Raw genomic sequence first — 21,498 nt, 5'->3', positions numbered from 1 at the left:
GAGACAAAGTAGAGTTTTACATCGAGAGATGAAAAGGTTTCTACTGATTTGGCTGATCGGTCTGCATTTTTCCAGGTGGAGAAGACCCCAACCCCCCCAAGCACCTTCATGTCCTCTGATGCCCACTGAACTCAAAGCTTCCTCACCTCCTGAGTTATTTAATTTACAGACAAACAGATGCGTAACTCCCCCAGTCTCAGTCTCTCTCTCTCACACACACACACACACACACACTCTTTGTCCCTGCAAGTGAGATTACTGAGGTTTAATTGAGGGGGAGGAGGTGTGTGTGTGTGTGTGTGTGTGTGTGTGTGTGTGTGTGTGTGTGTGTGTGTGTGTGTGTGTACAGCCCCCACCTGAACATCTACTAAAGACTCATTCATGTCAAAGAGCCCTGCTGCATTGTGGGTAATGTAATGACTGTGAACGTGTGATGACCTGCAGAGACCAGCAGCTCATCCGTCTGAGAACAAACATTAACAGATCAAAGGAAACCACACACACACACACACACACACACACACACACACACACACACACACACACACACACAGTTATGTTTTGCTCCACGACAGTGGACATAACCTCACTTGCACCAACAACTTTGTATCCTCTCTTCAAACATCATGGGTGCATCACTCTTATGCCGCTGTCACCAACTGTCTCACAGGAACCAGTCTCTGTGTGAGCGGAACTCTGGGAATCAGAGCCTTTCACACAGAGACCACACCACAACAACCCTTAACCCTTAAAAAAACTTAAGACTGTTTATATGGCTTTCATGTGTTTTGAGGACTCCGTTAAAGATATATATTGTTTTATTTTCTTTACTAAAACAAAGAATCAGGGTTTTGGCTTGTATATTTACATTTAGGAATATGGAATTCGCAAAGTAGTAATATTAGATTGATAAGAAAAATATGCATTAGCACCTTTTTCTTGCTACACTAAACATCCTAGGATAGCATTCCCATAACAGAAACAAAATCTGGGAAGATCTCGTCTGTTATGTAGTCATCAAAATCTTTCCAGAATTCCTATGTAAATTGACAAGACCAGAGTAAAGCCCCTTTCACACTGCACCAAAAACGTGGGTCAACATGGGTTTTTCGGCACTCTGAAAGGGTTGACTCGTCATTTCGACCCGCGTCAACCGACCCTCCAAGCGACCCGGGTGTTTAGAGGCTCAGCTCGGCTTGGCTCGCCTGCAGTGTGAAAAAGGCAACCTGCATCATCTCAGGTTTCCTGCGACCTTCCTGTCTCATCCTGATTTTGTCTCTGTGCCGCCTGTCAGGCTTCACCTGTAGCTTCTCCGGCTCCCTTCCAGACGAGCCAAAAACTCCATCCTCCTTCACTGCTTTGGCGCTCAGACATTTTCCATCTGCGCTGAGTTTGTCTGCTTTGCAGAAGTGACAACATTGCAATGCACGCAACGACAATGCTAACGTTCCACTCGGCGACGTCCACAATGTTGTTTGTTTACCTCTCAGTGTTCCAGCACACGTTTACGTGAAATGATGACGTCAGCACGATGATGTGGAGAGAGAAAAACACAGGCATGCAGCCTCACAGTGGGAGCTCAGACCTGAGTCTCTGGAAGCTTGAATGTGGCCTGATGCCGAGCAAACGCGGGTTTTTGGACCCGCGTTGACACGTGTTTTTTTCAGTGTGAAAAAGGTATTTGTTACCCGAGGTTTAGAACCTTTTGTGTTCTTTCAATAAAAATAGTTTAAAGAACTTTTGGATATTCTATCCAAGTCAATTTGTCAAGTCAAGTCAAGTCATTTCAATTTATTTTAGTTTCCTGTAGCCCCCCCCCACCATCGACCTGAGCGTTCTCAGATCCCGCCCACACTGACACACCAGAAACACCAGTTTTGGATGAAAAGCCACTTCCTGCCAAACTTTTCAAATAAAACTAGTCCAGCACAAATGATGTGCCTGCAGGATTTTTTTTGTCGACTCAATTGGTTGGTTCTGATCTCTTTAGAGATTTCAGGGGTGTCCAGAGACAAAGTAGAGTTTTACATCAAGAGATGAAAAGGTTTCTACTGATTTGGCTGATCGGTCTGCATTTTTCCAGGTGGAGAAGACCCCAACCCCCCCCAAGCACCTTCATGTCCTCTGATGCCCACTGACTCAGTTTTACTCTGAACTCAAAGCTTCCTCATCTCCTGAGTGATTTAATTTACAGACAAACAGATGCGTAACTCCCCCAGTCTCAGTCTCTCTCTCTCTCTCTCACACACACACACACACACACACACACACACACACACACACACACACACACACACTCTTTGTCCCTGCGAGATTACTGAGGTTTAACCGAGGGGGAGGAGGTGTGTGTGTGTGTGTGTGTGTGTGTGTGTGTGTGTGTGTGTGTGTGTGTGTGTGTGTGTGTGTATACAGCCCCCACCTGAACATCTACTAAAGACTCATTCATGTCAAAGAGCCCTGCTGCATTGTGGGTAATGTAATGACTGTGAACGTGTGACGACCTGCAGAGACCAGCAGCTCATCCGTCTGAGAACAAACATTAACAGATCAAAGGAAACCACACACACACACACACACACACACACACACACACACACACACACACACACACACACAGTTATGTTTTGCTCCACGACAGTGGACATAACCTCACTTGCACCAACAACTTTGTATCCTCTCTTCAAACATCATGGGTGCATCACTCTTATGCCGCTGTCACCAACTGTCTCACAGGAACCAGTCTCTGTGTGAGCGGAACTCTGGGAATCAGAGCCTTTCACACAGAGACCACACCACAACAACCCTTACGACTCACCATTATGGCGAAGGACCTTCAAGGTTGTTTTTTTGTCCTCTGTACGTCAAACAGTGCAAAGACCACACATCAATAAACAAACAAATAATGGGGAAGAAATAATAGTATGGAGAGAATCACATTGTAAAATATCCTGAGAACACAAATCAGCTCAAGCAAGTTTTTGAAAAAATAAGCAAATAATTTATCATAAACATATAAATCATAAAAGATAATAAACGTGAATGAATACATAAAGTATGCAAGCGTGACATAAGATTTACCTTGTAACATCAAAGTGATTACAAATATTGACAACTTTCTTAGCTTTTTTGTATTTCCGATGTAACGTCAGCGCAGAGTTTGATGCATTTCAGAATCAGAATCAGACTGAGTTTTACTGGCCAAGTATGTTCACAACATACAAGGAATTTGACTCCAGCAGTTGGTGTCACTCATGGAATGAGCAGAAGAAACATAGACATAACATAAACATAAATAATAGAAAATACATACACCTGTGCAAAGACATAATATGTACAATTTGCATACTGAACCGAGTTCTTATATTTGCATGACTGTCTTAAATTCAGAAGACTTTTAGAAAGAAATCCAAAACTGACTATGTATTATGATGAATACAGATGCCAACACTGCTGATTTACTTCAAATATCTTTATTTAAAAACATACTATACTGGATATGTGTAGGATTACAGAGTTTAGACATAAGAGTACTTCAGTTCATAAAGACAAACTGTGTTTACAGATCTTAAACAGGCAGTTGACAATTGTGAAAATATGACTGAGTTAAGACGTGTAAGAAACTTGTATCCAGTCTGCATTTAGTGTTTTAAAATGTGTCTGTGTTTCAGCCAGAAGGACCTTGACCTCTGACATGAGCTAGAGCTTGCAGTGATCTTCAAAGTGGTGACCTTGGTACCTTCAAACAACCAGGAAGCAACTTCCATGAGTTTGCTACTTTAACAGCAGAGGGAACCATGATTAACAGACTCTAATCCTTGAGTAATGTTCTCTTAATGTTCTGTAAATGACATATATTGCAAAGCTTTACAGAATTCTTAGGAGTGTTTTTTTACAACATCATTTTTTAAATAATTATTACCCTGCAGTTCAATGTTCTTTACAAGATGTTAGGGGACCATTCCATTTACGTTATTTTATGTTCACTGCTACATATAAAGAAGACTTGTGGGACTCAAAGAAAATGTTCCCATATAATTCTCACTAGGTCATAAAACAGTTCAATTTTAACCTTTTTTTTTTAATGAAAAGTTCCCCAGTAAGACATGGAGATTTTAATAATTGAGATGTTCCCTCTGATGTTCCCAAAATATCATTTCAGTAAATTCAACAGGGCTCCTAGCAAGAACATGCTATCTTTGTACTTTACACTACCAGAAAAGTACTAGAGGCATTTGAGCAGCTGGTTAACCCTTCAGACAGCTCCTGGTGACCTGGCTTGTTTTACAAATCTTTTCTTTTCAATGTCAAAGACAAAGTTTGGCTAAAGATGGTATCTTTGTTATATTTCCAACTGCTATTGTTAACTTCTCATAGTGAAACAGATGGATTTTGTAGTTTTAGTGTTTCTGGTAAAGGGATCAATTGCAGCTTCGCAGATTTAGGCAGATACATGAATGAGTCATCAGCATACATCCTCATCAGGGCACTTGTCGCAAACCCTGTGGCGCCACTATTTCCTTTATCATGTAATTTATGTGTTCAAATGGTTAAGAAGTAAGTTTCTGTGTGGACACAGTCTAAAATTTGTTGTCTTTCTGAGACAACAGGAAGAAGACGGTTTAGTCTCCATACTCCATACTTATAGCACCATAAGAGGAGGAGGAGGAGAACCACAGGAATACTTTAGGAGGAGCAGCTGGTGTATCCGGCAGCTCGGTCAGAGATTTCCTGCCGGAGTGAATCTGCCATCTCCAGCAACATGGCGACTTCAGCTTCCTTTTCCTGTTTGGTTGAGATCAACTGCTGGATCTTCTTCTCCACATCTGAGAACAAGAACATGAGTTCTCAACACACACTGTCCACTTAATCTAGAACCCACAAGCAGTCTAGTCCTAAGTACTACACTATTACTGCAGACAACACCTCTGCCAGTGCTGATTATTAAGGATTGTCCAAGAAATGGACAAAAGTTCAGTACAGCCATATAAATATTTGTTGGGCAATAAAATCCCTTTTTCACTGTTGATGTCACAGGGGTCTTATGTGTGGTAGAAGAACAATCATAGCTTCATAAAAGCATAAACAATAACAGAAATGGACAAAGCATATAGGTAACATAGCAACAGGCATTGCAATCAATGAGTTATTCCTGTTGGTGAGACATCAGGGGATGACCTGAATGATAGCACTAATAGTATTAATGAGAGGTGCAACGAAGTAGTCAACTCACAAAACGATACGAAACAGGGCTCATGATACAAAATACTCACAATACGAAATAAAGATTAAAGAAAATCAAAAATCAGAAATGCAAAAATCAAACCTTCTTTATTTTCTTCCTTAATATGCAGACATACCAGTTATTACTGCGTCCCTACAAAATAAAATGCTCTTTGAAAAAACTAAATATTTGTCTTTTCTCTTATTTAGACTTCAATGCAAATCCAAACATAAAACTTCAATAAAAAGTGCTTTGTTGTGAACAATGAGGACGACTCCATTCCTGATGGAAGGAGAACAAACCTCCAGTGGTGCTCAGGGCTGCAGTCTCATCAGGATCTAGAACGTCTGAGCTCAGGGAGCTGCAGCACTGTCCTTCTATCGTGCTAGCAGTGCTCGCCCAGGCTACGCTGTTGTGGACCCTCATCGTTTGACCACCGCTTTGGTTTCATCCACCGCCATCTCACCGCTGCCTCGTCTACACTTAACATGGGAAGCCAAAATAAGTCCACACAACCGATGTGTTTGAAGAGGGAGCGTCCGCTACTTGTTCCACCTTGTCTTCCTCCAATTAGGAACAATTTTTTGGCTGCTTCTTCTTGTAATGTGTGTATACAGTAGGCCAGAAGGTAAAAAATCATCAGTCTAGTGGTGCGCAGTGCCGCTTCGCTTTGTGTTTGTTTTTACATTGATTTTTATTTTGTGCGTCTTTGAATTTTATTCCGTCATTTTTTATTTTGTGAAATTTCATAACGCGAAATTTGGTAACACCCCTAGTATTAATAAAGTTGAATAGTACCTTGTATGAACTGCAGCTTGTCCTCCATTTGTCTCGTCATGGTCTCTGCCTCATCCACAATCTTCTTGAGTCGTTTTCCGGCTTCACCCTGAACTGTCTGGTTGGAGTGTTTCTGCTTCAAGAGGGCAAACTGCTCCATCACATTGTCCAGCTGCTGTGGGTGAGACAGGATGAATAGGTAACCACGACAACCGCCCTTCAGGTAACCTGACAGGCTTCCACTATAATAGCAACATGGGGGCCAAAGCTCGTTAATCTTTAACATCATCAGGAATTCTTAGATCAACTCTCCTAGAGATAAAATATGATTTTAACCAATTTCATTTTGAGAATTTTAATGAATAACATGTACTGTATATACCACTTAAGATAATGTTGCTATGTTTTTATCAATAAATGTAAAGAGCCTATGATGACCCCTGACTTCTGAACATAAATACAGATCAAGGATTGCTGAGAAATATTAGGTGAAAGATCTGATGCTTTCGTTTATAAGGAAAAATCTGTTGAACTGATTAAAGCACATTGACTTTTTCCCCAACAAAATCTTTTACAAAAAGTTGCAGCCACCCCCAATGTTTTTGAGCATTTTCCCTCAGCTTTCAAGACTCCTTTATTATTTTGAGCTATGATTATGATATTAAAAGAAACTTATCAGGAGAAAGAGTGAAGACTTTATTGCAGGGGTGTCAAACTGGTCCAGTAAAGGGCCGGTGTGGCTGCAGGTTTTCATTCCAACTGAACAAAAGCAACACCTGAATCTACTTAAATCAACCAAGCTGTGTCCACACAGCTCATTGGTTGGATCAGGTGTTGCTTTTGCTTGGTTGGAATGAAAACCTGCAGCCACACCGGCCCTTTACTGGACCAGTTTGGACACCCCTGCTTTATTGTCATTGCAATTTCGTCCAGTCTTTTAGGTTGAAGAACTATGCTCATGACTGGAGGGTCGCCAGTTCAATCCCCTGAACCAGCAGGGTAACCTCAGGTAGGAAGAGTGATGAAGCTGGCCTCACCATTATTACCACCACTAATACCCCTTTACACTGAAAAATGCGTGTCAGTGTGGGTTTTTGGACCCACATTTGCTCGGCATCAGGGCGCATTCAAGCTTCCAGAAGACCCGGGTCTGAAGTCCCGCTGTGAGGGCTGCATGCCTGTTTTTTTCTCTCTCGTACGTCATCGCGCTGACAACGTCATCATTTCACATAAAGAGGTGAACAAACGACATTGTGGACATCGCCGAGTCAAACGTTAGCGTTGTTGTTGCGTGCATTGCAATGTTGTCTCTTTTGCAAAGCAAACAAACTCAGCACAGATTGGAAAATGTCCGAGCGCAGTGAAGGAGGATGGAGTTTTTGGCTCGTCTGGAAGGGAGCCGGAGAAGCTACAGGTGAAGCCTGACAGGCGGCACAGTAACAAAATCAGGATGAGACAGGAAGGTCGCAGGAAACCTGAGATGATGCGGGTTGCCTTTTTCACACTGCAGGCGAGCCGAGCCGAGCCGCTAAACACCCGGGTCGCTTGGAGGGTCGGTTGATGCGGGTCAAAATGCCGAGTCGACCCTTTCAGAGTGCCGAAAAACCCATGTTGACCCACGTTTTTGTTGCAGTGTGAAAGGGGTATAAGATGCCCCTGAGCATGACCCCTGACCTTGACTGTTCCAGTGGCAGAAGATGTACTGTACAGCTTCAGGTGTGAATAAGCTCAGGGCCATTTCAGTGACTTTCCTCTGAATAAATTATGAAAAAAAAGTTTTTAAAGTTGATTTGACATTTATATTAATTTGCGTTGAGGGTTTTTCCTCACTCCCATCTGGTTAGTTTGATTGTAGACAATGACAGTAGTAAAGTAGTTCACCTCTAAAATACCCACCCTCCTCCTTTGACCCTCTAAAGGGCTTCTATGTGGGCCTGGTGCAGCACCAAAGGCCCCCAGGAGAACCACAACATCCATCTATTTGCTGAGTCCTCTGGTTGCTGGGCCTCTTGTTCACTTGGTTTTGAAATACTTCATGTAGTATTCTGTTTCAATCTGTGCAGCAGGGCCCACTACCACATGACAGACATAACACCAATTTCCAGAAAATCTCGCCAGTGGCAGGGAAAGAGTTAACACAAGTACTAAGTACCATTCTTTGGTAATATTCTCTAAAGGCTCTGTAAAGCTCATGGGTTACCCAAGCCTTTCAAAGACATTAAGAAAGTTCTGCATTTTGGTTATTTTTAAGGTCACACTACAACATAACCTAGGACTTTTTGTAAAGAAAAAAAACGAATTTATTTGTCTGTAGGTGATTGTTTCAGGAATCATTACAAAAGAAATTGGTGTGAACATCCTGTGGTAAGGCAGATAGTTACTGCATTCCTAAATATATTTGTCCCAATGATAGCGGGCATTAAGGGGCCCAAGGTGGCACCTAAGATGGTCCATGATGTTCTTATAATTCCAACTGACCGCCTGTGTCCCAGCAGCTTCGCTTGAGGCTGATTCTGCAGCCTCTCTGGCCTCTCTGGCCTGCTCTCGGTTGTCTTCACTTTTCCTCTTCAGGGATTCAATGTTGTTCAACATCTTTTCCTGCTGACGTCTCCCCAGCTTTGAATCAACATCGTCCAGTGTGTCATTCATCTGAGGACAAAAACATGTTTAAATGCTGACATCACATCGACTGTTGCTCCATGAGATAAATTTTTATCTCTACTTGTTGGAGTATGTCTTTGGCAATGTCTCTGGATTGGCTGGCTGTCTCCAAGTCATCATTGGCTTTGTCCTGAGCTTTCTCTGCAACATATATGTCTCTGCTTATCTCCGTCACATCAATGTTATTCAGTTGGCCCCTGAATAAAGGAAAACAACAGAGAATGAGTTTTTCAGAGAGTGAGCAAGTTCGTGCTTTACTGGTCCCCCAGAAAGGTCAGCTGGAATCTTCTCAGGTGATCTATAGCAGACGTAGCACTAAGTCCTTGTACTGCCAGTTTGAAGTAAGTCTTCAATCTTTAAATCAAATCACAAGACCTAAACTCTGGGTTTTGAGACCTAAACACAAAATAAAAAAACAAAAAAGGTGCATTTACAATTATTTGCACAATGAATCTCAACTGAAACTCAGTGTAACATAAAGCAAATATTCAGTGTATAAAGGTGTCATAGTTGAACAAATGCTGAGTTACCGTCAGTGTTTTGGTCAAAGTTGAATGTTTCCACTAACCTAAGCTCTCTGGCTTGTTGAAGCAGGTCTTTGCTAGTCTTGGCATGTTCCTCCAGGTCCTTCAGGTCACCCTGGAAGTTGGTGACATTGGTCAGCAGACCGTTGATGTTGGTGATCATGGAGCGAATCTGATCAGGTGACTGCGGCAGCTTGATGTCCAGTACTGCTTGTGCCATTTTCTCAATGTCCCAAGGAAGAACCATTTCATCTGTTGAATCAAGAACTTTGTCACTGAGTCTTGATTGAAGAACATTCCCAATTATGAATAAATGATCTATTTTTACCTGGGGAATACATAATTGAAAGAAATTGCAGCATCTGAATTAAATAAAAGCTAATTGGCATGGGTGGTCCCTGGGCAGATTAAAAAAAAAAATCAAATCTGGAGATGAATCTACACTACTTGTGTTGCCAGGCATGTGACTTTAGGGAGAGTATGTCATGAATCTTTAAAGGCGGGTTTTTCTCATTACCTGGGTGGGACGAGTCAATGCTGATATAAAACAAAGCTTGTTACCTGAGAAATGCTGTAACAGGAAATATCTGACAATGGGTCTTATTACCAAAATAGTCCCTTTTTACAAGTCATGGTAACAAGGACCTGATTTAGGAAAAAAAACAAGCAAATATATATGACACAAGCTTCCTAGTGAACTCTCGACTTTTTCATGTCAGCTTGTTGAAGGAGGCAACGCTTGCTTTCATCCAACCAACCAAACATCAGTGGGTGGAGCCTGTCCACTAAGAGACTCAAGGAAGTTGCTGAACATATTTTTGCTGGCTGTAGTGACAGCATGGCATGTTTTCAACTTCCTGTCACTTTGTTTTCAACTTCCTGTCACTTTGTTTTCAACTGCCTGTCACTTTGTTTTCAACTTCCTGTCACTTTGTTTTCAACTTCCTGTCACTTGTCAGAGGTTGAGAAACCCTACCACTGATAAACAATGCTGGATCTCAAAGCCTGACATAAGATGGAAATCCAAAAATTAGTTCACATTTGCTGCTTTACTTGGGACAGGAAGAAAAAATGATGTGACTTGAACATGTGCAAAGGAGTGAATGTCTCATGTCGATCTGATACAGACCCATCAGGTGGTCTTTGACACGTTGGATGAGCTCCTTGGTTTTGCTCTTGTCTCTTTCAAAGGTGCTCATGTTGTTGTTGATGCGCTCCAGGAGGTGTTTGGTCAGGCCTTTGGTGTCCTGAGCCATTTGTTTGGTATCAGTGATCTGATGAACCAAAAGAAACTTATATTAAAGTCAAGTTCATGTATTCATAGAGTCAGCATGATATCATTTCAAAGAAGGTGGAGATTCACTGGTTTTATACACCAGTCCAAAACCAGTGCTCCCAGTGAAAACCTGCCTTGTTTCTGGACTCCTGGAGTCTGTGTGGGAGTGAGGAGAGCTGGTTTCCCACTCGTTCTGCTGTCTTAGAAGCGTTTAGACTGAGAGGAAGGATGCCGTCACAGTTCAGACCTCCACACTTCCGTCGTCCCAGAGACAGACGACAGAGTGCACCACCACACCCAGAACAGTCTTCTGCTCCTGGTCCTCCACAGATCTGCCTCAGAGAGAAACACCATCTTCAGTTATGTGCTTGATAGAGTGGTCAGGTGCCAACTAACTCAACAGTGATCTGAAGTTCTAACATTCAACTTAAAAAAAATGAATAATTCTATTCTTTTGCCTTTGGGCTAATTCAGTCAATGGCGCAATCAGGTGAAAGTTCTAACTACCATCACTGATGTCATCAGCACAGCACCTCAGCCATGAGTTTCACTGCTACAGACACAGGTGGATCTCAATGAATACTTCATGGGCATAACACTACATAAGATGATACAGGAAGTGTGAGAGGAGGCAAACATTCTGTCTGAGTGGCTTCACATTATATTCCACACCTGCCTCACCCAGTTAAGAGCAGTTCTCTCATCTTTGTCATTGTGAGGCTGTAACAAGTGAAACACATGTGACATCCACGTCTGCCCCTTTCTGTCTCCTTTGTAGCCATTTATATATAAAAGCCCCATGTTTGGAAAGTTTTGGAAGACTGAAACCAATCAAAGTGTGGGAATCAATATCAGGTTCTCCTTAATAACCATGTGACTGCAAGGGAAGGCTCACCTTTCTGTTCAAGTCGACCCCACTAAGAGCTTTGATCTTCATCTCAAGAGGTGACATGTCACCACTGCTGCTGCACATGCTCAGTTTGTCTTTCACATGTTGTCTAATGTCCATGGAGTCCTCCAGGGCATTAGTAGCATTCATTGCCCTCTTTTCATATGACAGGAAAACTTCATGAAGCTTCTGGATCTCACCCATCAGTTCTGAAGCACAGAAGAAGAAGAAGAGGGTGTGTTCAAAAAGCCCCTCTCATCTCCTCCTCCATGGATATGAGAATTCATGAGGAGACAGTAGAGTGCCAGCGGTTCTGAGAGAATCTGACTGCTCTCACTAACCAAAGTCATAAAACTAAAGCGTTCTGGTGGACTACAGAAAGGCCCTATTAGATTCTTCACTTTAATTGTAGAGAAAGTAAAACTCCAATCCTGAGGCTGAACTTGAAATAACAACTGTCAATCACAAAGGTGACAGGAAATGATGTCACACTGAGAATGTTTGCTCTCCCTTTTGTCAGTTATATCTATCCCAGTTATTACTGCAGGAAACAATTGACGTGTGTAATTCTACAAATCTCGTATGACATCATAGCATCTTTCTCAGTGGCAGCATTCGCTGGTTGCCATGGTAATATCGATATGTTGCTAGCATAGCTGAGAGTTGAAGCGCAGCAGCGTGCTAGCAGGTGATAAGAGATCAACTCGTCTATAATCTTCATGTATGTAGGAAACGTGTGCAGCAGCAAGAGGATCCAGCAGCTCCAGGCAGCCTCAATATTCATGATGATTGACACCTCTGACACACCGCCCAGCAGCCGTCCTCCTAACAGTTGATTGGTTCCTGGTGGCTGATGTCATGTCAGGACCAGAGAGGCTGCTAAAGTCCTTCTACACGTGTCCATGCAAGCAACAGCAGATGTTCTTGGACATGAGCAGTAGAACGAGAACTGCAGCTTTAATTTGTTGGCGCTGTTCAATCAAACCGGAAGAACAAATCCTCCCTGAAGACTAAAACATATCTGACGGTGCTGATTGATTGTTGTGGTGAACAGTTGAGTGGTGCATCACTGTCAGAGCTGCTGAAGCAAGGAATTGGGCCAACTGGCAAGGCAAGGCAATTTTATTTGTAGAGCCCATTTTTACAAACAGTTTGTCTGAAAGGGCTTCACATGGCATCATAAGAACATCCTCTGCCCTCAGAGCCTCACATCGACTGAGGAGAAACTCCATAGAAAACCTTTAACAGGGAAAAATGGGAGAAACCTCAGGGTGAGGAGGGGAGGAGGATCCCTCACCCAGGAAGGACAGACGTGCAGGAGATGTTGGTACAGACAAGACAACAGTTTATAACACAGAATGTAAGAAACATGGAAATGTTAACAACAGCAGGAAGACACTCTGGTTTATCGATGCTAACAGAAGAGCTAACAGAGGAAGCTTGAGCTCCTTCCTGAGAGTTCTAGAGAGTTCCAGCCGCTCCGATCATGGCCGCTACACAGACACCTCTCAGTCACAGGACTCAGATAGAACTCCTCTGAGATAAACTGACTATTCAAAAGCACCCCCATCTGAACATGAACCACATAAGGAGAAGTGGAGAGAGGTGAAATGAAATCAAGGAGAACACCTCTGTACCTTCTGGGTCCTCATCTTCATCATCTTCGGGACCCTTTGCAAGTTTCTCCTTCAAGTTTTTCAACAGCTTCTGGAAATTATGATGAATATCGTTGATTTCAGCACTGAGGAGTGGCGTTGGGTTGATCACAATCTTGTTTGGGTCAACATAGTCTCTCAGCTTCCTGACAATGTATGAAGAGGTTCCAAATCAATAAACCATAGGTTATCATCAAAAAATTAAGTTCATATTGGTGTGAGACCGTCCAGGTGAAAAAAGAGCCAAAGGCCTCAAATTTAAATGTAAAATAACCAGGTTTCAAATCATCATTATTACAGAAGAAAGATGATTTCATGATTTTGGTGACAAATCAAACAGCATGTTTTATACTCAACTTGGGCAACTGCTCCACAGTACCGTGCAATGTAATGAGGGGGCAATGTTTCTTGATGTTGTTTGAATCATGTCGGAGATGGCAAGTTACGGAATACAAATACTTTGTTACTGCACTTAAGTAGAATATTCAGGTACTTTCTACTTTTGGAAGTATTTATTTCTCTAACAACTTTTATATACTGTATGTGTAGACAGATAGATAGCGGGCCAGGGTGGGATTTTTGATAGCCCCCAGACTCTTTGCCTGTACGTTGGGGTTTACATGGTGGACAAGAGGGTTGCTTCCCTGCGCCTTCGGGTCAGGGAACGAGTCCTGACTGTTGTCTGCGCTTATGAGCCGAACAGCAGTTCAGAGTACCCACCCTTTCGAGAGTCCCTGGGAATGGTGCTGGATGGTGCTCCGACTTACTGCCAACAACGCAAACCAGACTCTCACTCCTCTGATAAAAAGACTGAACGGCCCTTTGTAAGGGGCCATCCACCCCATTCTCCCTGAGTACCCCCCACAGGTGCTCCTGGGAACACGGTCATAAGCCTTCTCCAGATCAACAAAACATATGTGGACTGGTTGGGCAAACTCCCATGCCACCTGCAGCACCCTAGCGAGGGTGGAGAGCTGATCCATGGTTCCACGGCCGGGACGGAAACCACACAACTCCTCCTCGATCTGAGGTTCGACTACCGCCCTGACCCTCCTCTCCAGTACCCTGGTGTAGACCGTTCCAGGGAGGCTGAGCAGTGTGATCCCCCGAGAGCTGGAACACCCCTCTGGTCTCCTCTCTTAAAGATGGAGACCACCACCCTGGTCTGCCACTCCAAAGGCACCGCCCCCGATATCCGCGCAATGTTGCAGAGACGTGTCAACCAAGACAGCCCCACAACATCCAGAGCCTTGAGATACCCAGGGCTGATCTCATCCACCCCCGGAGCTCTGCTACCCCGGAGTGGCTTCGCTGGCTCAACAACTTCTGCCCCGGAGATTGGACCATTCCCCCTCTTTCTTACAATGGAGGTGGTCATTCCAACCTTATTTGAAGCCACTGCTCCCTGTTGCCTCGGACTGTGAAATATGAGGCACTAGCTTATTCATATTAGCTACATACTGAACCCTTTAAGAAATGACCAGAAGGACATTCAGGTAATGCAGTGGTCTATTACACTACACAGCAACATGGGGGCCCTTCATTAGGTTCCCCATGTTGCAAACGGCGTGGTTGAGCTGTGTAGACAGTTGGCTGTGTCTCCACATGGGAAAAAAATGAGAGTCTGCATCCTAATTATTGCACTAATGCCTCCCTTAGTCAATCAAAGGCTAGGGGGAATAGCATGATCCTCCCAGAAAAAGAGAGAAAGATGGGGAAAAGACAAAAAATGGATTCAGTAAAAACAGACTACCTAAAGAACATACCCCATTTTTAGATACAGTTTCTCCACTGTCTCCAACTTCAGTGGGGAGAGCAACGTCAGGTTGGTGAGACCTTCCAGCTTGGTGTGCATGTCTAGCATCTGTTGCCAGCTGTGATTGTTTCCAGGCTGTAAGTCATCACTATGGTGAGGGATGAAGGTTCTCATCCTCTGAGCAGCTCGCTGGACATCAGTGACACTTTCAGCCCAGAGGCTGGTGCAGGTGTGGCACTCCTCACAGGCCGGGAATGTTAAGTCGAAACCAGGGGCACACTCGTCACAGAAGATTCCAGTGACACCAATCCGACACATGCATTCACCAGTTTCAGAATCACATGAAGGACGCAGGGTTCCATCCAAGTTACAGTCACAAGCTGAGGACAAGATACACTGAGATTGAACTAAAGGACATAAACTTGTGGTGCACTAAGAGGTCAAATGTTTTCACTCACAGATACACTGCAGGTCCGGATTCCCAAAATGATTTTCTCCACATTCGTCACACTGTCTGCCTCCAAACTCAGGATGACAGGGACACTTGCCAGACACCTGGATACAAGATGGCAGTCTCAGTAACCTTGGTCATTATTTTGTACTAAAGCAGTTGGACTTGAGGTTCTGATGGACATTTCATCTTCTATACTGTAGCGCAGCACAATTGATTAAAATTTCATTGCAATTGCAATATGGGTCATTCCAAATCAGTCTGTTTATATAAAACACTGAGGTACTGCAAAGGCATCTTGCCTAAACATCATGTTCAACAAACTTAAGAGAATATGGCTTTGATTCAGATCCCCACAGTCACACCATCAACATTAGAATGAATTTTCAATGCAAATGAGAATAGTGGCGAAAAAACTCGCATTTCCTCTAATGTCATAAATAATTTTGGATTATCATTTGAAATAATCACAATTAGACATCTGGTCTAGAATGTGCAGCTCTTGTTTACTTCTACCCATTCACTTAGGGTCCGGACACTGAGCCTTGAGGGCAACTCCCATCTGAGAACTGCTCTCCATCTTTCGTCCCATCAATGGCAGGGTTTGTCACACCTTGAGAGTCAGTGTCATCACACACGAGTTGGTAGCCAACATGGTCATCATCTGATTATTGACTCACAAAGTATTAAGAATCCTCATGAGGTTCAGCGCTAGGGACTCTCCACAGCTATTCGCAACTTTACTTTTGGATGTGAAATGAAACAACTGAACCTAAAAAGTTCTCGTTGACATTCATGTTTCATCTCAGTGACATCACACCACAATTCAGGTGAACATGAGGTAAATGTGAAGAGATGGGATGGCACCAACATTTACAACAGAACAGTGTCATGATGTGCTTCTCTGAAATTAGTTGACCTTGTTGCAAGCATTAGAGAAAGAATTGACGGGGTCACAGCTGCAGGGTTGACAGCCCGATGTTCCATCTAGGTTCCAGTATCCATCCTCACATTCATCACAGAGGACACCCACCACACCCCTCCTGCAGGGACACTGGCCACTCGTCCTGTCACAGAAACAGGGACTTCCAAGAGGACACTGAAACACCTCAGTGCCTCGCCGATCACAGGAGCATTCTAGGAAATACATCACAAATATACTATGGTCAGTCACAAAATGTTCCTTTCTACAGTTAAGTCAATTCACATTACCTCTGCAGTCCTGCTCCAGGGCATTGCCATAGTAACCAGGTTTGCAGTATTGGCAGCTTGGTCCCATAGTGTTGTGGAGGCAGTGCAGACATTCTCCTGTCAGGCTGTTACAGGCGTGGCGGTCATCTGGGTCAATGTTGTTACTGCAGGAGCATTGCTCACAACGACTGCCTGGCAACATCAAGTCACCAAAGAAACCAGGGCTGCATCTGTCACAGCGTGGACCTTAAAACCACAAAACAAAACCTGAACTCATCCAAATTAGCCTGAAAATATCTGAAAATTCCTGAATAAACCTGAAATTTCCTGAATAAATCAGAACTCACCTGAGCTAACCTAAACATACCTGAACTCACCTGAGCTCACCTAAACACACCTGCGCTCCCTTGAACTCACCTGAATAAACCTTAATTCAGATGAGTTAAGAAAAAAGAAAATAGAGAAAGAGATCAGAGGTAGCTCTTACCTGTGTGCCCTTTCCTGCATTCACAGGCCAGACTGAGGGATTTGGGATCATATTGGCAAGAAGTGGCAAAGAATCTTCCGCTACTCTGAACATCTGGACATAGACATGGCTTGCAGGGCTGTCTGGTGATGGGGTTACCATAGTAACCATCCACACACCTGCATCAATAGCACAGGTGTGAGTCATCAGAGCAGAATTCTGATTTTTTTTCAAGTGTATTTCAATGGTGATGCATTCTGACTCAATCTCAAGCAGGTAACTTCTTGTGAATGTGTTTCACGGCTGCTTGTGATAATTGTCAAGAATCAACTAGATTAATCAGATCAGAGACATTCCTTTTTTCAGCCATATTATATTTTTCCATGTCATAAACTCAAGGGGGAAGGCTTCTAAAACCAGATTATATTGGGACAAACAAATGACAAATCCAGAGCAGAAGTATCCATTAATATAGAGTTCTGGGACCCCCTGGTGGAATAAAATTGCAACCTACCTCAGAAGATGTGTTTTGAAGCTGACAGGCCTTTGTGAATTGACCCGTTAGTGTGAGTCTGCTTTCTCCCATATGGAAACTGTTAAGTCCAAGTACAGATCCACAATAACTGATGAACACCTATCAACCTGCAACTGGTGCTCTGACGATGAGAAACTAGCTGCCTCATTTCAGAGCCTGAAGGCCCACTAAGGGGCAAATGTACATTTATTTCCACTTGTCTTACTTGGATAATGACCTCTTATTTGGCCATACTTTGGTTTAGTTCTCTATTTTGTGTGTGTGTTTTTTTTTTTTTTTTTATATGTGTGTGCGTGTGTTTGTGTGTGCATGTGGTTGTGTGTGTACGTGTGTGTGTATTTGTGTGTATGTTTGCAATGCTGAAACAGGAGTGGCAGATCTCAGCAGACTGACAACTTTAAGTGTAGATCTTGGTTCAAAAATGGTTGGGCACCCCTGCATTAGCAGATCTACATAAAAAAGTAATATATCTTTATGATCTAATTTTTTGTGCTCCAATTGCATGTTCCCAATGTTTCACTTGCCACTACTCTACAGGACCACCAGTCACAATGAGGAGGTGGAGTTTTCCTGGATCTTTGGTACTTTTCATTAGAGTGTTTAGTGGTACCACCTGTCACAGTGTGGTCCGGTAGCATCTTCCCTGCAGCTCAGACACTCTCCACTTTGTTCATCACAAGTTTCCGACAGTCCGTTGCATTCACATGGCTGACAGACAGGGAAAGCCCAGAATCCCACCTGACAGCGATCACAGCGACGGCCTGTGACTTCTGAACGACAAGCACACTGACCTCCGACTGGGTCACACTGCTGTGACACTGAGCCCTGGGGGTCACACTCACATGCTGCAGGGAACAAAATCGGCATGGACAGAGTATCAAATGTTTGCAGCTGTAGGAGGAAGTTCCTGTGTCCTGTGCTAGTTTCTTACATTTGCAGCCATCGAAACCAAAGTCAAAGGTCAGAGGTGCACATGTATCACAGCAGCGGCCAATCACATTAGGTTTGCATTCACAGATTCCACCTATTTTACTGCAGGAAGGTCCAAGGGAACCCTCCATGTTACACTCGCAACCTGTCAACAGCAGTAGAACAGAGATTAACAGCAGAACTGACACACGACAAAACTGTTGTGGCATTACAGTTTGTCATATGACATGTGCAAAGTGATGCCCCAAGCAGCAAGGAAGAGAAGACAAAGTAAAACATTTTTGTAATGACAGGACTGAGGCTTAGGATTGTGGCCAGCACAGTACTAAGAGATGGTGATAGCAATTTGCAATGGGGGCAAGCAGAGAAGAAGAGCTGATACAGGAAAGCTCATTATTTAACATATTTATGTGGAATTTGACACCTGACACTTGATGTCTAACTGTTAGTACATTCTTTTTAAAGCTGGACACAAAAAGTTAAAACTCAGTTATTACTAACAGCAACAAGCTTTTTTTTATCCAGTTCAGGTATTCGTGGACCACCCCCCACCCCCACTGGATTCATGTTAAAATGTTAAAACACTTACGGGTGGCTCCATAAATATGTGCCGACAAGCCCACAACTAGACCCTCACATACTTCCACCAGTGACTTGTGTGAGCCAGGTTCATCAGCCAATCCAATGCAACGAAAGTGGCGCAATGACTCCAGGTCACCGTGGGAGCAGAAGTTGTGGATGGATTTGATGCTAGGAATCAAAGCCATCTGAAAGATTTAATGGACCATAAGATTCATTGCAGAATCCATCTGACCACAATTCACAGATGGAGGAATCCAACACTGACACTCTGCTATAGGCTTATGACTTGTTGTCTTTGCTAAAGTGTGACTGGCCGATTACTGTTAGAGGGATTAGACTGTTGAATTGTCAGTGAGGCTGCCTGTCTTTGCCTCCCTTTGTCCTGCTGGAGAATTCGGCTTGATTCAAGTCACATCTTGTAAGATGCATTCATGTGATCCTAATGTTGAGTCTAGCACTGAGTCTAGTGTTGAGTCTCAGGTTAAGTTGAGTGTCAATGTGGGGTTGAGTCTAGCATTGACTCCAGCATACAGTCTTGGGTTGATTCGAGCATCGTATCTACCAGACAGTCTCTGGTTGAGTCTAAATTTGAGTCTAGCATTGAGTCTAGCGTTGATAAGTGGGTTGACTATCGTGTTGAGTCTAGCATTGAGTCTAGCATTGAGTCTTGGGCTGAGGTTAGCACTGAGTCTACTGTTAAGGTTAGCATTGAGTCTAGTGTTGAGGTTAGAATTGAGTCCTGGGTTGAGTTTAGCATTGAGTCTTGGGTTGAGGTTAGTGTTGAGGTTAGCATTGAGTCTTGGGTTGAGTCTAGTGTTGAAGTTAGCATTGAGTCTTGGGTTGAGTCTAGTGTTGAGGTTAGCATTGAGTCTTGGGTTGAGTCTAGTGTTGAGGTTAGCATTGAGTCTTGGGTTGAGTCTAGTGTTGAGAATAGCATTGAGTCTTGGGTTGAGTCTTGGGTTGAGGTTAGCATTGAGTCTTGGGTTGAGTCTAGTGTTGAGGTTAGCGTTGAGTCTTGGGTTGAGGTTAGCACTGAGTCTTGTGTTGAGTCTGGTGTTGAGGTTAGCATTGAGTCTTGGGTTGAGTCTAGTGTTGAGGTTAGCATTGAGTCTTGGGTTGAGGTTAGCATTGAGTCTTGGGTTGAGTCTAGTGTTGAGGTTAGCATTAAGTCTAGTGTTGAGGTTAGCACTGAGTCTTGGTTTGAGGTTAGCATTGAGTCTTGGGTTGAGTCTAGTGTTGAGGTTAGCATTGAGTCTTGGGTTGAGGTTAGCATTGAGTCTTGGGTTGAGGTTAGCACTGAGTCTTGGGTTGAGTCTAGGGTTGAGGTTAGCATTGAGTCTTGGGTTGAGGTTAGCATTGAGTCTTGGGTTGAGTCTAGTGTTCAGGTTAGCATTGAGTCCAGTGTTCAGGTTAGCACTGAGTCTTGGGTTGAGTCTAGTGTTGAGGTTAGCATTGAGTCTTGGGTTGAGTCTAGTGTTGAGGTTAGCATTGAGTCTTGGGTTGAGGTTAGCATTGAGTCTTGGGTTGAGTCTAGTGTTGAGGTTTGCATTGAGTCTTGGGTTGAGGTAAGCATTGAGTTTTGGGTTGAGGTGAGCATTGAGTCTTGGGTTGAGTCTAGTGTTGAGGTTAGCATTGAGTCTAGTGCTGAGGTTAGCATTGAGTCTTGGGTTGAGTCTTGGGTTGAGGTTAGCATTGAGTCTTGGGTTGAGTCTAGTGTTGAGGTTAGCATTGAGTCTTGGGTTGAGGTTAGCATTGAGTTTTGGGTTGAGGTTAGCATTGAGTCTTGGGTTGAGTCTAGGGTTGAGGTTAGCATTGAGTCTTGGGTTGAGGTTAGCATTGAGTCTTGGGTTGAGTCTAGTGTTGAGGTTAGCATTGAGTCTAGTGCTGAGGTTAGCACTGAGTCTTGGGTTGAGGTTAGCATTGAGTCTTGGGTTGAGTCTAGTGTTGAGGTTAGCATTGAGTCTTGGGTTGAGGTTAGCACTGAGTCTTGGGTTGAGTCTAGTGTTGAGGTTAGCATTGAGTCTTGGGTTGAGTCTAGTGTTGAGGTTAGCATTGAGTCTTGGGTTGAGGTTAGCATTGAGTGTTGGGTTGAGTCTAGTGTTGAGGTTTCCATTGAGTCTTGGGTTGAGACTAGTGTTTAAGTTAGCATTGAGTCTTGGGTTGAGGTTAGCATTGAGTTTTGGGATGAGGTTAGCATTGAGTCTTGGGTTGAGTTTAGTGTTGAGGTTAGCATTGAGTCTTGGGTTGAGTCTAGTGTTAAGGTTAGCATTGAGTCTTGAGTTGAGTCTAGTGTTGAGGTTAGCATTGAGTCTTGGGTTGAGTCTAGTGTTGAGGTTAGCATTGAGTCTTGGGTTGAGTCTAGTGTTCAGGTTAGCATTGAGTCTTGGGTTGAGTCTTGGGTTGAGTCTAGGGTTGAGGTTAGCATTGAGTCTTGGGTTGAGGTTAGCATTGAGTCTTGGTTGAGTCTAGTGTTGAGGTTAGCATTGAGTCTAGTGTTGAGGTTAGCACTGAGTCTTGGGTTGAGGTTAGCACTGAGTCTTGGGTTGAGGTTAGCATTGAGTCTTGGGTTGAGTCTAGTGTTGAG

At 43.5% G+C, this 21,498-nt stretch overlaps 1 protein-coding gene across 3 annotated transcripts in view; it reads right to left on the bottom strand.

Moving 5' to 3' along the window:
- Positions 1 to 3,488: 3,488 nt before the first annotated feature.
- lamb4 (laminin, beta 4) overlaps positions 3,489 to 21,498 on the bottom strand; it is a 43,143-nt gene continuing 25,133 nt past the window's right edge. The window contains exons 18-34 of one of the 3 annotated variants that reach the window (XM_086209993.1): positions 18,922 to 19,099; positions 18,334 to 18,477; positions 18,016 to 18,247; positions 16,889 to 17,046; positions 16,423 to 16,647; positions 16,130 to 16,347; positions 15,218 to 15,314; positions 14,770 to 15,139; positions 12,986 to 13,149; positions 11,355 to 11,557; positions 10,594 to 10,791; positions 10,313 to 10,457; positions 9,228 to 9,435; positions 8,721 to 8,856; positions 8,477 to 8,647; positions 6,020 to 6,173; positions 3,489 to 4,823 (exon numbers count right to left, since the gene is read on the bottom strand). In XM_086209993.1, coding sequence (XP_086066119.1) covers positions 4,684 to 4,823; positions 6,020 to 6,173; positions 8,477 to 8,647; positions 8,721 to 8,856; positions 9,228 to 9,435; positions 10,313 to 10,457; positions 10,594 to 10,791; positions 11,355 to 11,557; positions 12,986 to 13,149; positions 14,770 to 15,139; positions 15,218 to 15,314; positions 16,130 to 16,347; positions 16,423 to 16,647; positions 16,889 to 17,046; positions 18,016 to 18,247; positions 18,334 to 18,477; positions 18,922 to 19,099 — 3,141 coding nt within the window. In that variant the 3' untranslated portion in view covers positions 3,489 to 4,683. The remainder of the gene's footprint in view (positions 4,824 to 6,019; positions 6,174 to 8,476; positions 8,648 to 8,720; positions 8,857 to 9,227; positions 9,436 to 10,312; positions 10,458 to 10,593; positions 10,792 to 11,354; positions 11,558 to 12,985; positions 13,150 to 14,769; positions 15,140 to 15,217; positions 15,315 to 16,129; positions 16,348 to 16,422; positions 16,648 to 16,888; positions 17,047 to 18,015; positions 18,248 to 18,333; positions 18,478 to 18,921; positions 19,100 to 21,498) is intronic. The other 2 variants (XM_086209994.1, XM_086209995.1) reach the window with 2 other exon arrangements.

The sequence above is a fragment of the Aulostomus chinensis genome, chromosome 7 (assembly GCF_037954235.1).
Source record: "Aulostomus chinensis isolate RoL2024-O1b breed Wild chromosome 7, RoL_Achi_v1.0, whole genome shotgun sequence".
NCBI lineage: Eukaryota > Metazoa > Chordata > Actinopteri > Syngnathiformes > Aulostomidae > Aulostomus > Aulostomus chinensis.
Note: the sequence above shows the minus strand (reverse complement) of the source record. Positions and strands in the feature narration are given on the sequence as shown.